The following is a 16,994-nucleotide window of genomic DNA, read 5'->3' on the forward strand; positions in this document are numbered from 1 at the left end:
GAAATGGCAAAATCATTTGACAAAATCACATATGATTGTACACTAACGGTCAGCGTAAGAATACTCGGACAACGTCGCCAGCGACTTTATGAATCACATGTGATTTTAACAGCGTAAGGGCACTCGGACAACTTGGCCCACAACTTTATAAAACACATGTGATTCGACCGTTTTTCGTTCTCTTATTTGGTTATTGTTCTCGTATAAACCTATCTCTCTATCAAACCAAAAACATAACACCTCATTAATGCAATGGAGATACAACTAGTGGCATGAACTTGACCAATTAATGAAAGCAAAAAAGAAGACACACAGTTGAATCAAACAACACCACAAAACTAACATCATACTTGCCTCTAATTACAACAGAATCCAATACACCACAAATCTTTACTTTTCTCCCTCATTTTTCTCTATTTTTTTCTTGCTTTTTTCCACTTCTTTTTTCTGGGTACAATTGACCAAAAGCTACTTATATACTAGAATTGCATCCCAAGATTTTTCAAAGGGATGAAGACAGACAGTCAAACCTTTATGACCTTTATGATAAATACCTACTAATCCTGACCAACTGCTAAACAATATACAAGAGAAGACATCAAGAACTTGCATGGGTGTCGAACCGCAAGAATCGGGTTGCCATCCATGAAGACCGAACTCTACTAGCTCGACCCTTTCTTGTTATCTTTGACCGTTATATTCCAGGACTCGACTCCAAAGACTTCCTCAATCATGCTGCCAGTCGACAAGAAATCAGTCTTATTTCTTGGGAAGGAAAAACACCCCACGTCCCACGCTTTGGAATCCAATGGCTCGAGAATGAAGTCGCGGTTGCTCCACAATTTACCACAATCGACCTTAACTTCACTCGCTTCTGGTTCTACACCCGTATCAGACGACGTGCAGGAGTCGTCTTGAAAATCACAATCTCCTCCATTTTCGTCCACCATGGATGCTTGTGTTTCGGAGAAGTTTATACTTCCCCTAAACCCATGAAGAAATCCCATATCCTCATTATAATCAAAAACTGGATTTCCGATACTAAAACCATATTTTTCAATCTCATCCCGACACAAATTCTCATCTTGATCACTTCCCTGCCACTCATCGTCATCACTGTCAGCATTCATTGGATCACATCTGTTCTGTTCTGCCCTTCTTTGCAGCACAAATACATTGAAATAATAGCTAACAATCTCTTGATTGGTTCGTGAAGGGAACGCTTCTGCGAGATGGACCCAGAAGTTTTTCCCTAAAGATACAGGATTAGAGTACACAACCTCGTGAAACAACTGTTCATCCTCTTCGGTCCATTTGCATGCCACAACATCCCCCATGCTACAAAACCCGAGCTCCAAGAATCGTTCGTGCCCAATGTTTCTCCTAATCTTCTCTCTTGCTTCTCTGATGTGTTGTCGAACACATCTAAGAGAATCAGGGTCTTCACAACAACAGCCGGTTCTTCCTCTTCCAACCGCATCATCATTGCAAACAGTTCCATCCGTTTCGTGAATTGAAACGATACAAGACCCCATAAACTTATTCTCATCATAGATGGAGTTTGCTTCTGAAGTCTGACAAAAAGCAGATGTTTTGGAGGAACCAGACCGAAAAGAGATGTTGTTGGCATCATATCCACACCATTCTGGAATAACGGCTTGATATTCGGGTCCAATGGGGACTTCTTTTAGAGGAGGAAATCGTAGGAGATGAGAATACCCAACATCCTTCTCGGTGCACACTGGAAGATCCAAGATCTTGCCACTTTCAAATCGACGTTCACTTTCAGAAGTTTCTTCCATGAAAGGGTCCTCAGATATGCCTATCATATCATAGCATGAGTCGATGACCAAAACAGGAAAACAAAAAGAAGTAGTTTCCACACCTTAGTTATGTCTTTTGTATACCCGTATCTATTTATATTGCTATCGACTCATCATATCAAGTTATTCAAATTTTGGCATTTCTGTGTTTCTCTCTTTCTATTTGTATAATTGTTCCGTTATTGTTTACTCATATCTAGCTTTTTCAAATTTTAGCACATCCATATTTCTCCCTTTCACACTTTTCACAAGCCGGGGGGTCTTCATAGAAACAAATGCTCTACAAGCCGGGGGTCTTCATAGAAACAAACGCTCTACTCTTCAGTGTAGAGGTCAGGTTTATGTACATCTTACCCCCAAGACCCTACTTTGGTTTGGTTTAACATCAAAGCAGATAACATGCACTTTGTTTCTTTGGTCCTAAAAATAAGTTGTGACCATCAGTCTTCCAACTTTTACTAAAGATCATCCATTGAGAGCATCTCCAACAGCTATACTAAAACAGAGAAAAGAGGGATTTTGACAATTTGTTTGCTCCAACACCTATGCTATCTTTTTTTAGAGATTTGACTTTTAATACTCTATTTTAGAGAAAATATAGTATAGTTGTTGGAGATGCTCTGATGACCCACATTAAAACACCTCCAGAAACATGAGGTTCAATAGAGCTTCGGTTGAAGAAAAACGAAAAACAGTTTTAAAGTTGATATCCCCACCAAAAAGACTATCAAACTTTGATATATCCCATTGGAAGCATAAACAGAGATGCATATTATGGCATATGTGTCAAGAAGCTTAAGCTCTGGTTTATATCAATAGCAGCCAAAGCATTATACAAAACAAGCAAATCTTAATTAGCTCTCCCCAACACACCTGAAATGCAAGATTTTACGGGGCCGTCTTTTGAAGGAAATTCCAAACATGAAACTAATTGGCAACTATTTTCCAATTTCAAGTGCTTGGGTGAAGCATCATACTCCTCTTCAGCCAATTGACGTTTCTGCACCATTTTTAACTGCAAGATGAAGTTCAAAGTTATTAAACTTCCCTTCCCCTTAACACAATCAATTATCAAGGATGCCTTCTAAATTATTGCAACTTACTACACATGTTTTGCCCTTTGTGGTAAACCGTAAAAAGGCCATTTTCAAATTCAAATTTATATGAATCTGTGGAAACCCGTCTTATACATGGAACATGATAACAAACTATAAACCCCAATAAAGATCGATCCCATCTTAAGATTCCTCTAAACTAGAAACTGAAGATATTTACTTATAACTTTCAAGATAATTTGATTCTTGCAATACACGGTATAAAGAACACCACAAGTAGCACATTTTTGGTATTAAATGTAAAATCTTTTTACCAAATTGAACTTGAAAATACTAAAATATGGACTCATCTTTTGGCTAAGTAGATCTAAAAACATGTTCATAACCTAGAAAACACACATAATTTCACTACTATTTCCATAAAAAAAAAGTATTTGACATCAAAGTGGGACTCTCATTTATAAAGATGAGTCAGAAGTCAAAATATGACTGTAGATTCTGCAATGGAAAGTGCACACTTCCTCCATTAATATCCACTCTTGAGAACATTAAAGACCAATGACGTGGCAAGAAATAAGAAAATCTTGAACCCTCAAGAAGATACCCATTGAAGAACAAGATTCTTTTGGCTAAATTTAGTAATAAAAAGATTCCCACAAAGGCATTCATTACCACCTCTAAAGACATTAATGGGGGTACACGAGGCATTATAATAAGCTTGTGAGGACTAATAATGGGCACTCCTTTCTTCAAGAGGTAAGTTGTAATAAGTGTTGCTCTGACAAGTAAGAATTCAAATAGGCACATGCAAGTCAACACCCAAGAAAACCCAGAACAGTTAAAACCTATAAACCAGAAAGAAATCAAATGTATGGGTGATTGCCAAAATATATAATTGAAAAGGGGAAGTTTTTTTATCGTAATAAAGCTAATAATATCCCTCAATTTGTAAATAGCTAAGCAGAATCAACTATTTACCGTTGATAAATAAAAAATCCCCAAATTTATTTCAGAAACACTAACCCTAGATCCCTAAATTGAAAACTTTCACGATTTCGCACCGATTGGAAACCATTAATCTCCTCGGTTTAAGTTAATTTGAGGATAGACAAAGACCCCAATAATCGAACAAGAAGAAAGAATTCGAATCACAAACCCTAGATCGAACAAACTAATAATAACAATATCTCAAGACCTGCAAAATTACAACAAAGAGAAAAACACCCACAAGAACAAATCGATTGAGTTACCTAAAACTGATGATAGATCTGACAGATCTGGTGAAGAATCAACAAAATTTCGAAACCCTAACCTAGAAACCGATTTCCGGAACGGCAGGCGTTGAAAAAGAGGTCAATCGATAGGCAAAGAAGAAAATCGAAACACCGGTGAAAATTCCGGGACTATCCGAGTAAATCGAGATGGAATTTAGGGATTAGGGTTAGCGAAGAGAGAAATCGATGAAAAGTCGGACACGAATTGTGCGGAAAATGGCGGTCAGCGTTTTTCGTAACACATGACTAAAAATAAATATTTAAGGAAATTAATATTCATTTTTTTTATTTTTTTAAACTAAAAAATATCTGCTTTTTTAATCGTGTGATAATTTTTTAATTAAATTTAAATTTTTGTTTTTTTAATTAAATTTAATTTATTTTTTTAATCATGGCATGATTGTTGTCAATGTCTTATTAAATAATGCTGTGTGTAAATTATATTTTTTATATTTTAGAATAAAAAATTATGCATTTTCATTTAAAATATTGGTAATATTATTTATTTTTTGTCGGTATGTTATTTATTTTATTATTATTATTTAAGAATATTTTCAAACTTTTTGCTACTTAAATATGAAATATAAATTATTTTTGAACAATTTATTGTCTTAAAATTATTTTACGAATTTTATTTTAATAATCTATACTATATTATAAAGTATTTGATAAAAACTCTTAAAAACTATTTTTTATGCATAAAGTACTATTTATTTATGCATATTACTTAAAATTTAATATTACAAGTAATTTTGCATAAATACAACTTATTAAAGCTTGATTTTTAAATTCGTATAACTAACTGATGATAAAAATGATCAAATACAGGATAAACATTCATTTTAAATTTAGAAAATCTAAAATATAATTAAGATAATCATTGAGTTCTAACATAATGTTTAATTATTGTCTTTATAAAAAACTATATTATTAAACCAAAAATAAATTACTTTGTTATAAAATCTGAATTAAATAATAATAAAAAATTGAATTAAAGAAGTTTCACAAAAAAAATGAGAACTATTAAATAGTTAATTTGATACTATTATCGATTTTTTTTTTACAAACTGTTATGATATCTTCAAATTTATATTTTAATTCAAAAATAAAAACATTAACGTTTTCTCAAAACCACATAAAATCGTATTATATCGATAGAGACAAAGAATAAAAACTAAACATTAAAATCGAGATTTATCTCGCTGCATTGCGCGAGTACCCTTCTAGTAATTTAAAAATAAATTTAACGAGTCATATCAATCGTAATTTAAGGGGGTGTCTGGGATTGCTCATTTGAAACAACTTATGTTTTTCTACAAAATTCATTATCAACTTATTATAAGTTAGAATGGTTTAACTTCTTCAAAAACTCTTTATTACTAGTTTGGCACCGATATAAGTTGTATATCCAAACACTCAAAAGTGTTAATTACCGATGTCACACCGGAATAAGTCAATAAGTTGTTTTTATAAGCAATTCCAAACACCCCCTTAAAACCGTCTTCAATATATCCTCCAAAACATAGAAAATAGAGTTTTTGGATTTTTTTTAGTCTAATAGATTCTCCAAAATAGAAAAATAAGGAGAGAGAGTCTAGAATTCTTCGAATTTGAAGAACTCGAAAATGATTACCATAAAAGAGAAAATAATATTTTTATTATATTCCACCAATAAGAAACCTGCGAACCGAATATTTAAGAAAAATAAATAATATTCTATTAATGTATGATTTATTTTAGTAATCCCGCTCTTTAGCCGATTGATCTCGTTGATCGAATCGGGAGGAACGTGTCACATAATTAATGGTGTAATATCTAAAATACAGACGTTATATTGAAGTTGAATACAGTGTTTTGTAGAATTTTTTTCATTTGTGAGAATCTGTTGAAGATGTTCTGATTTAATCTTTTGAAATATGATTGATATATGTATATAAACCACATGTGATCGTCTACAGGACCACATGCCAATACGATCAGTATATACACGATCACGTGTTTCTTTAATGTATAATGATGTAATCATATAAAGTTATGAACGCTAACGATGTATGATTGTGTACATAATGGCGTCGGTATTTAATATTCTACATAATCACATGTGAATGTGTACATGATGGATCATAGAACCACTTCTAATCTTTTACACTCATTGATAGTAAAAATAACGCACGTAAACCGTGGCATAATAATGGTGCAAGCGTACACCACTATTGAGTTCGCTTTTTCAAGTAATACAATGGTAAATACCAAAGATCGTTTTCTACAGGGACTGGTCTACTAAGAATCAGGTATTTCCACGAATTTTATATGCAAAGTTAGGTTTTATAAGATTGTTTTTGTTGTCGAGAGAATATTGGAGAATTAAAATTAACAAGTACTGAAAAGCGGGTTGACCTTGGTCCAGCTCTTTTCCATATTTCACCAATGTGTTAACAAAAATATGCAGAAAATATTTCTTGACAATGCAGTTGTTCGCCACGATGCTGAAATTGAGGCTACATGGTGTTTTAGCTCCAAAAACGACTCATACACTAATCAAAATACAAACTTTTATCTTCAATCTAAATGAAAATAAATAAATAGATAAAAAAGAGGAAACACAGATACATAAAAGAAAAACACACACTAAAAGGGAATAAAAAGACTTGCTAACAAAGAGTAAGGGGTCGTTTACCAAACGCTTACTTGGGTTAGTGTTTACCAGCAAAATTCAACACTATCACTTACTTACCAGGTAAGATTTTAGTCCACCAAAACAAAATCGTATGAAACAATTTACCAGGTGAGCGTTAACCGTGGTAAAAGTCGTCGCCCTCACTTCCCGGGTAAGACTCTCGGTCTCTACCTTCGCTCTTACTAAGTAAGATTATTGGTATTTCCATATTCATCCGGTAAGGTATTGTGACTTGGTAAGCACTTACCCGCATAAGCGTTTGGTAAACGGCTCCTAAATATCACTTAAAATAAGAGTTATCACTCATATATATAATTGTGAACCGTTTTTTATCTTATACACAATATCCATGATCATAATATTGGTACGTAATATATACATGATCGTAGTCTTGTGTTGTGTACATCATATACACAATCACATGTAATTACGATAGAATGTATATTGAAGCAACACGTGTTTGTGTATATAATCGATAGATTGATATTTCTTATATTAAAAACATTTAACGTTAACGATATGGTTCGCAAGAAATTATATAGAACAGGTTTGGATCATGTAACGATCGTTAAGTAATATTTTGACCTTACAATTGTTTAATGTATCACATAATTTGTTCAATAATAATCCAAATTTGCACGCACGTTTTTAGGACTGTACTCGGTTATGGTCCAGGTCTAGTTCCGAGTAACCAAGAGCGGTTACAAAATCCACCAATGGATGTTGGATTTTGTCGTCCGATCCGATCCGATCCGATTAACATTGGACATCCAATTCAATCCAAATCCAATGGATGATTGGATCGGATCGGTTCCATCCATTGGATGTTACTATTGGTTAGCTATTGGATTGAATTGGATTCGTCCACTCTTTTGATCCAATACTCAACCAATTAATCCACTATTTAAACCAATTATTCATATATTTTCTTAAGTTATTAAAAAAACAATGTACATAAATATCAACTAAAAAATATTGTAAAAATGTTAATAATTATAGTTATTAATTGGATGGTCATTGGATTAAATCGGTTCGGTTTTATTGGATGTTGGACTGTCTGGTTCCAATTCGATCCAATTACAATTGAATATCCAAATATTGTCGGTCGGTTCTAATTGAATCAGTCAATTTAAATTGAATCGGATGACCTTTTGCAGACCCCTACCAAGTACGAAAGGAGTTGAATTATTTAGGCGTCGTTTACCAAAACCAAAAAGATCACCACCATCATTTACCTTATCAGGTATCATTTTCAACCATCAAAACGGATTGTTGTTAAATTTCTTTTACCCACTAAACGATTACCTGGTAAGATTCTTCCCCTCAGTTAGCATATAAGATTATTGTCATTAACGTACCCGTACCAAGTAAGATTATGAGTCCCTGCATATTGCAATGGTCATCCAAAAGGAAAGGAGCCGTTTACTTTATGGGATAAACATGTCAAGGGCCGAGAATCTTACCCGGTAAGAGCAATGATAAGAATGGAAAGTCTAGCCCGGTACATGAGATGACAACTCTTACCCTGTAAGCGCTTACAGGATAACTTGTTGAATACGATCCCGTTTTGATGGACTACAATCTTACCCGATAAACTAAATTAGAGTGTAGAGTATCGACTCTTACCCGTAAATGCTTACCGTGTAAGCGTTTGGGTAAACAGCCCCTAAATCCCACCCGGTAAGCGTTTGGTAAACTAACCCTCAATACTCACCAACCATCATCTAACCACCATGAGCCGCAACCACACCCACCACCCACTACGAACTTGTACACCAGTTTCAATTCATGGTTCCAACAAGCACCAAAATGGGGTTCTATCTGGCTTTGGTGGTATCTTACACAAAATCATTGAGTTGGGTTGAGTTTAGGCAAAATCTTTTTGGGTTCTTATATTTATTTCAGAGATTCGTATACAAGAAAAAAAACACATATGACACATGAGAGGATAACAGCTCTAATAGATATACCACCTGCTACATGTAATGCTCGTATTCTTTACGATAGTTTCAGTGCCATTTCCTGAAGAAGGGTTCGTTTCTGAGATGCGGTTATCACGTGATTCGTTTCTGCATGCGCCAACACATCCGCCACTATCGCTGATGCATGCCCGAGAGGTTCTTCCACCGCCCTTTTCAGCATGAAAGCCTATCCAATACCAAACCCAACAAAACAAATGGTCGGTCGATCAGCCAACGCTAATTAAAACAAAACATTCATATCCACATACCATATGTTTGGTATGCGGGATTGTACCAGGACAAAAACTTATTTCCCACGATTGGTGTGAAATTAGACTGGCGCAGGACAAGGTGGGACAAAATTGCATTTCTCTTGTCCCGTCAATATAGGTGGAATGAAAATCTGGGAGATGGGACGTGATTAAAAAAATTACTAAACTACTCATCAAATTAAAAACCCTAAAACACAAAATTCTTTCACCAGCCTACTTCACCTTTGCCCGTCCATATAATTCTTTCAGTGTGTTTAGATGGTTGGATCTTGAATTGATCTAGGGTACCGAAAATAGCCCTTCAAGGGATCAAAATTACGCTAACCACTATCATCATAATTCATAAGAGTGGGTACCACAAAACCTACTAACATAATGAGACATGGTTGTTTTTAAAAAAAATATAATGTCCCGTTTCGCATTCTTTCAGTGTGTTTAGATGGAGAAAAATAAGATTAAGGTTGGGGTAAATTGCATTAAAAGGTAACATATGTTATCCTAATTCCGATTTTGGATAACGTACTTTTAAAACATTCATTTTGGTACCTGAACCTAGGTGACTTGTTTAACCATTAACAGGTCATCATGCTGACATGGCAAATGAGGTGGCATACAAGTCAATATTATTTGCTGACATGGCAAATGATGTGAATTTTTATATAAAAGTAATTATAAAATAATAATTATTACTTTTATTCAGAATTTTTTAATAAAAACATTACCAAAATACCCTAATCCATGGTTACCTACTTATCTTCCTTACCCACACTGCCCCCTTCCCCTTCCACATTGATTCAAAATACAGCCCCCTCACCCATGAAAATCTCTTGCGATCTCGAACAGACTTTTGAGCTTTTTTCGATAAACTAGTTTTTTTCACTTGTTTCTTATTGCTCTAACTTGACTAGCAAGACATTTTAGAGGAAGAGGGTTCTGGTTTTTAAAACTGGGTAAAGTTTAGAGGGAGTGAGGTAGGTATCGTCCCCCACCCCAACACGACCTGGACTCATGCATTGAGAGGCGAAGATGTGGGGTTGAGATAAATGTATGATGAATGCATTGTGGAAGTAGACCACAGGTAGGAGAGATAACAATGGACTAGGGTTTTTTTGGTTTTCTTTTATTAGAAAAAATTCTTAAACCCTTTATTATTTTAAAATTAATTTAACATAAAAAACCCACATCATTTGCCAAATGAGCAAATAACAGTGACATATATGCCACCTCATTTGCCATGTCAGCATGGTAACCTGTTAATGGTTAAAGAGGTCATCCAGGTACTTAAATGCTTGAAAGTTTCTATCTCAGATACCAAAATGAATGTTCTAAAAGTACATTACCTAAAACTGGAATTAGAAGTACATTATTTTCTAATGCAATTTACCCCAAGAGTTAAACAGAAAACATCGACTCGAAGGTGATCTGGGTGCGGATGGATTTAATGGATAGTACGGGTCAGAAGAGTCGATATGAGAGAAAACTATAGGAGAACTATATCAGCATTATGTGTGTGTGTATATCTATATATATAGAGAGAGAGAGAGAACCTGGCCATGATGTGAAATGGTTAACGTGCATGGTGACTGCATCCATGGTTCACCGTCTATTTGAACAGGCAATGGAGCAAGAAGCTGAATTTTAATCGTCTGCCCTTGTGCAAGCCTTCGAGCTCGGGAAAGCCCCACCTGGGACATGGGTAATACTTCCTCATTAGGTTCAAACGGAAGAAAAAAAGACTTTCTTCTTCGCTGAAATTTTTTCTTTATTCTTATTTCTTTCTTTCTTTCTAGGGAGGGGAGGGAGGAGGGGTTTGCAAGTCACACCTACTCTAAACGGAGTTCTCGCAGGTGAAACAGAGAGCGTTGTGAAAATGGAAGGAAGCGAGTTAATGTAATAATAAACTGTGATTGTGAGGTGATGTTACCTGAAGTTTTCCAAGATGCCAGGTCCCTGATATGCTCACAACCTCCAGTGTCTTATCATGCATAGATTGAGGATCAAAATTATCGTAGTTATCATCTTCATTCTGCCACAAGTCTACACCACCCATATAGCTGCCAATATTAGCAACAAGAACACCCTCAGCATCCTGAAAAATGTAAACAATAAATACATCAATGTTCAGTACAAGTTACAAAAAACCAAAATGACTTGAATAAATAAATAAAAGGTCGATCCACAAATAAGATATTCAGAGTAATGACACGAAAAAATTATATCCATTTATGAATAAGAGAAAAGGGGCATATCAGTAGTCTCTGCAAAAGCAATAAGGTCAGCAATTGCCAGATCACTCAGCAAGTTTTATGCAAGAACCAACAATTGACACAACCTCTATGAAGATAGAAATGTGCAGTATTATAGAAACGGGGGCATAAAAGAACAAATATGCATGATGCACTAAAAATACATTATTATAAATAAGAACTGTATGAAGAAAAATAGAAATGTAAATAAAGAAAATGAACACTATAAATCATAAAATAAGAATTTGTTAGATGTTGTGTTTTTCTCGAATGAAAACCGTTGAACTAACCTCAGGGACCTCAACATCAACACCATCTACCTCCACTTTAACTTGCCAAGGATAATCTGCAAATGTTCTATCCATGATGGTCCTAGCACCTTCTCTGGCATACAAAACCTTATTCATAAACTGCAATCATACACCAACTAAATTCAGCTTCACGAAGATAATTAAGCACAGGAACAGAAATGTGATCAATTGCCACTTAAATTGGCCTATTGGGTGCTCTTTTGGGGAGTAAGACGATGTAACATTAGCACATTATACTTTAATGCAGACCATATTCTTAATAAATTCTGTGATTAAAATAACGAACAAGAGAAAGACGCAAATCAGTCTTGATCATAAATCAAGATGGCATGATCCACATCAAAGAAACACTTGATTGTGCTATCTACATGTTGCGTGTGTGTATGAGACCCAACGTGAATGACATATTAGTTCAACCAATAAGGTTCGACACATTTCCCTATATATGGTTGCTACCTGGATGTTTCCTAAGGTCCCATATGATTTGTAGGATTTGAAGGGATTTGGAATTGAATTCCAATCCAATCCAATCCAATCCCATGTTTGATTTGAAGAATTTCATGGATTTGAAATCCCACAAACATAGGATTTTGAAATCCCATGGGTGTGGGTGGTATTTCATGGGATTTCGTAGGATTTATATATAATAATGTTTTAAAATATGTCTAAAACACTTGTTTTGTAATAATCAATAGATAAAAAGATACATTTAATAATTTTTATAATTATTTGCATTTTTGTTTTTATAAAATATTTACAAACAAAGGAATTCAATTCCATTCCAAATCCTACAAACCAAACGCACCAAAGATTTCAAATCCTTCCAAATCCATATCCCTACAATTCCAAATCCTTCCCCAAAATCCAAATCCCTCAAAACCATTCCATCAAACCAAACACCCCCTTAGTATCTTTTGAGCAATTATTCCGGGCAATGTTACCAGATATCTTGGCCAGTTTGTTTTACTTTCCTTCTATCGGACATAAATGCACCTCTCAAGCCTCAATAAGCATTCAAGAGGGTAAAACCAAACAAACCATGCATACCTGATTATAGAATTTCTCTGGATTCTCCTCCCTCAGATTGTGAATTTCTAGAGCAACCTTTGCATCACATCCTACCCCTGCATTGACATGTTTTATGTCCATCCTACTAATGATTAACATCAATGACAATAACAGAATGAGGTACAAGAAGGAAGTGCAGAAAAAAGAAGTCCTTTTGGGGAGAAGGGGGCCAAGCTGTGTGCAGAGAGGCCTTCAACACACTCTATGCATAACGAGTGCATTTCAGTGTCATGAAAATTAATGAACTGCTTTCTTTCAGAATTCCAGCTTTTCCATTCTTCCCACAAGAGCAGTAAGAGTGTGATTCTCACATCAACCAACATGGTCTTCTTTCAACAAAAAATTGAAAGTACACAAGGAAAGATTGATGCTCAAGTTAGCAACCACCAGTCACAGAAGATGAGGAGACCCGTCAAGAAAGCTTATACACGTATGACAGCTTCAATATCAAATTTCCAACCAGTCAAACTTTTTTGTTGGTATCAAGCAGTGCAACTTAATACACATTAAAAGAAATCAGAATGCCCATGCAACCCTATGACAATGCTTAGGAAATCAAACATGGATAGGATGTTTAAAAGATGTCACATACCAAGATAGTTATTCATAAATTTTGGGGAACGAAGCTGTTTTCCCTTCTGGTTTGTTATAGAAATCTTCCAACGATCAAGAATGGTTACAGCAGCATGCTCTATGTCTTGCAGCATCGTGCAGAGGCCTCCCTGTCTCTCTACTGATCCCAAACCACCTCCCCAACCTAAAACCCTCGCCAAGTCATTTCCAGTTCCGGCAGGTAGAATRGCRACYGGAGGAGGAGAMWCAAAATTTTGCTTTTCAATGGCATCCAATACCCATCCAACAGTTCCATCCCCTCCACATATAAGAATTCTGAAATGGGGTACTTTTCTAAATAGATAAAGACCAACTTCTGGCCCCTCCGTTGAGCTCAACTCGAAAACCTAAAAGACATTAGAGCGAATCTGATTAAAAGGCAGAATACATTTATCAGAAAAATCAGAAAGCCAATTATTATGCTGATAACAACATACATCTTGTTTATTACAGGCACATGTATAACCTATGCAGCTATCATTTTCATGATGAGCAAGTAACTACACTAACCACACTAAAGTTGGCTTCTAACAGAATATATGGCACGACTTTGGTATTCCCGTATGCATTTTCACATCCTCTTTTCTCATTAACTAGCAGCATTAGATTCCAAGAGATTATAACCAGGGCTTATTTATATTTCTCATAAAATGAAAACAACAATATAAGTTGAATCTATGCAAAAGATAGGCACATGAGTTATCTCTTTAGAGATAATTTTGAGCTCATGGAGAACACCTAATTGGCTAATCCCCAAGAATATTACAGTTCCACTTTAATGCATTATCTCTCTCTCCAATATAAACAGCCAAATGGACTCCTTTTGTTCAAATCAGCAGTTGCAGAACGGATAAACTACCAGCAAAATTAAATTGCGGAGCAAGGAAAACGTTCATGAAACCAACGTCCCATAAGTATTCTGAAACCTTATAATGCACTGACCTGAACAGGGTTTAGGAGGATATTCATCCGTAGCCTGAGTGAATCGCCTCGTTGAGCACCACTCTTCTTGTTAATGAAGACTAAAAGAGGCCTTGCGTCTGGGCCCAAATCAGTCAACTCATATTTCTGCTTCATTCCTGCTATATGTGACTCATCTCTCTGAATATTTGATAAGCTTCTCTTAAAACTCAGCTTTCGACCTAACTTCTTGACTACATCACCATCTTGGTGTTGACTTGTACCATCTGCGTTTGTGTTCCCATTGTAGTTTTCTTGTGTTTTATTTGAGGCATCATTCACCAAATTAGTGTCTGGTGTACTTTCTGTAGAAGATTCCTCTATGCTACCATTACTATTATCCACGGGAACTTGGTTTCCTTGCTTGGTTTTCTTACTTTGATTTCTAATACTCGCACGTACAGTAGATGCAATCTCATTAGCTCCAAAGGTGATGGAACTCAAGATTCCACCTGATGAAGACCGTCTCAGTTCCTTAACTTGAAGAGGTGACAAGATCAACCTTCTAAAAGGACCCAAATCACAAACATCACCTGTTTCACTATACAGGCTACTATGACAGTCAACATGAACCAAGCGTTGACACCATAAGCAACACCATATTGGTGATCCCCCGAGAAAAGAGGCACTACAGGGCTCTTCACAGTGGCTGCAGAAAGATATTTCATCAGGTTGATCTACCACCTCAGTCCACCTGATAGCCCAAAGATGCAAAACACGAGTAGAGCCAACCATAGAGACACATTTGCAATCTCTGTGAGCCTTTGAGGAACAGCTGAGGTGTGCCGCAGCACCACATATTCTACAACGGTGAATAAAGCTATCTGAAGCCACCATGGGCCCAAGTGTCTGAGAGGATGACACTGACTTTAAGCACACGCAGCAGTTTAAGCTTTTCCCACGAGATCCAGACTCCAAATACCAAGTATGAGCAGCTAGGGGTACCTTGCTTCTCGATTTTGGATCCTTTTTTTGCTTTGCAGTAGCTTTCATCAAACTAAGACTGATGTTTCTTCTCCATTGGAAAGCAGTATACACAATAGTCACGATACCAATAATTCCAGCAACAAAGCAAGAGATGATGAAGACGTGTGATTCTGCCAATTCAGATGGATTCTTGTTTATCCACGCAGGAGGCAAAATCTCAGGTAGTCTGTAATCATCCATTCTCTAATTTCTGGTATTCTGCATTCTACAGGTTCCAACTCATGCTCTCATTCAAGCACACCTCACATAAGTCATGATGACATTCACCGTCATCATGCATTTGATAAGAGTTTCCATGATATGTAAAGATTAGTTTAAAACATTTTCAGATCCTCCTGCAATCTCCAACACACTCGGTATTCAAAACATAAGCTAGATGCAGATAAATCTACACTTCTTTCCTGGAAGAACTGAATAGCAAAAATTTATCACCTACAAAACAAAATAAATTGGGTGAGTATGGGACAGAAAGATAGGGAATCTGACAACAGTAATAACGTTATATGCTGATATATAAGTGTTTCTACAACCCTACCCCTCCATGGACACCAAGTACTATGTCTCCATTTGTGTACAACCAATATATCGCCAACAAATTTTGCCAGCAACAAAATCATAACTCACTCCAGATTATTGAATTTTGGCATGCTGCTAATACCAACAAACCCTTTACCGTTCATTCATGATTCAAAACTGTCATACATATAACACATAGTTAAAAGTATGATATCATATTAATTACTTCCATATGAACTCACTATTGTATTCAGTCATTCAGATACTTGCAAGGAATTGCTCTTCCAAAAAATTGTAAACCCTATGCACGTTCTACTCTTCAATAAACTTTCCATCATAACTTAACAGCCTCCACACAATCAGAGCCTTTTATCCATCATAGACATTTTACAAAGAACCATGAGCAACCCAACACAAGTAACACAATTGAAGCTCATCAGAATTGCAGGAAATCTTCTAACAGAACTTGCCCTATTATCCCTACCGCCCGAAAAGTAGGTGCGGTGTTATGTCTAGAACCCTACCAGACACGGGTAAGAATTCTCGATTTCCCATTCTTTCACCAATAAGTGAACCAAAACAATTTTTTGTGGTTTTCCATCACTAGAACACACATGCAGTACAGTTACCAGGCTGTTCGAATTTCCTAATTTCCACCAGAAATCAAAGCAAAGCAAAACACCCACTCACAATCCCACATACATAAAAAACGATAAAAAGTGCAAATTCAAAATATTACTGACAAAAGAATAAACCAAACCTCCAATCAAAATCAAATCAAATCAAACGTTAAGATGAATACTTACAAAGTGTTTCCGTCTGTAATGATCCAATAAACAAAGAAAGATCTCGACTAGAGGATGGAGATGAAAAACCCTAAACGGAAACAAGTCGCTTGAATCACGCAAACCAAAAAAAGCAACAAACAGGTCGATTATATTCCGATTCCCAGATCTGTGTAGCTTTGCCTTTTAGCTAGATATACATACAATCATCTGTATGTATACACAACTGATTTATGTTCATAAATTTTTCGAAAATATTTTTCGCTTCTTTTCTCTTTGTTGTTTGGGGAAAAGAAGATTCAGATTCCTTCCAATTTCGTGTGCGCGCGAGACCAGGGGATCACCCGATCAAAACGTGGCAAGGACATAAAGGTGCTGACGTGGCCTTGGAAATAAAGCAGTGGGTCCCACTTCCGATTTCTTTGAACAGGAAACAACCTCGTGGCA

General features: G+C 35.9%; 2 protein-coding genes across 3 annotated transcripts; both read right to left on the reverse strand.

Annotated features, from left to right (window-relative positions):
- Nucleotides 1-268: 268 nt before the first annotated feature.
- Nucleotides 269-4,374, reverse strand: LOC112514320. 2 transcript variants are annotated; one of them, XM_025120729.1, is made up of 3 exons: nt 4,129-4,374; nt 2,697-2,838; nt 269-1,822 (listed from the first exon to the last, which is right to left on the reverse strand). In XM_025120729.1, the coding sequence occupies exons 2-3, from the start codon at nt 2,830-2,832 to the stop codon at nt 663-665; spliced, it is 1,296 nt and encodes a 431-aa protein (XP_024976497.1). In that variant the 5' UTR covers nt 2,833-2,838; nt 4,129-4,374; the 3' UTR covers nt 269-662. The 2 variants fall into 2 exon arrangements, with proteins under 2 accessions (XP_024976497.1, XP_024976498.1); XM_025120730.1 differs by having other exon boundaries at nt 3,857-4,367.
- Nucleotides 4,375-8,695: 4,321 nt separating this feature from the next.
- On the reverse strand, nt 8,696-16,825 carry LOC112514618 (diacylglycerol kinase 1). The gene is made up of 8 exons (XM_025121187.1): nt 16,569-16,825; nt 14,242-15,678; nt 13,280-13,646; nt 12,667-12,743; nt 11,599-11,718; nt 10,987-11,151; nt 10,610-10,747; nt 8,696-8,977 (listed from the first exon to the last, which is right to left on the reverse strand). Exons 2-8 carry the CDS (start codon nt 15,424-15,426, stop codon nt 8,828-8,830), a joined length of 2,202 nt encoding a protein of 733 aa, XP_024976955.1. The 5' UTR covers nt 15,427-15,678; nt 16,569-16,825; the 3' UTR covers nt 8,696-8,827.
- Between the last annotated feature and the right edge of the window lie 169 nt (nt 16,826-16,994).

The sequence above is a fragment of the Cynara cardunculus genome, assembly GCF_001531365.2.
Source record: "Cynara cardunculus var. scolymus isolate 2C chromosome LG 6, CcrdV1, whole genome shotgun sequence".
In the NCBI taxonomy this organism is placed as follows: Eukaryota; Viridiplantae; Streptophyta; class Magnoliopsida; order Asterales; family Asteraceae; genus Cynara; species Cynara cardunculus.

What these genes read in the sequence shown, in the direction of transcription:
- LOC112514320 (XM_025120729.1), bottom strand. Translation starts at nt 2,832, where the DNA reads ATGGTGCAGAAACGTCAATTGGCTGAAGAGGAGTATGATGCTTCACCC. An exon ending in CGTAAAATCTTGCATTTCAG is followed by an intron (nt 1,823 to 2,696) that starts GTGTGTTGGGGA and finishes ATGATATGATAG; the next exon opens with GCATATCTGAGGACCCTTTC.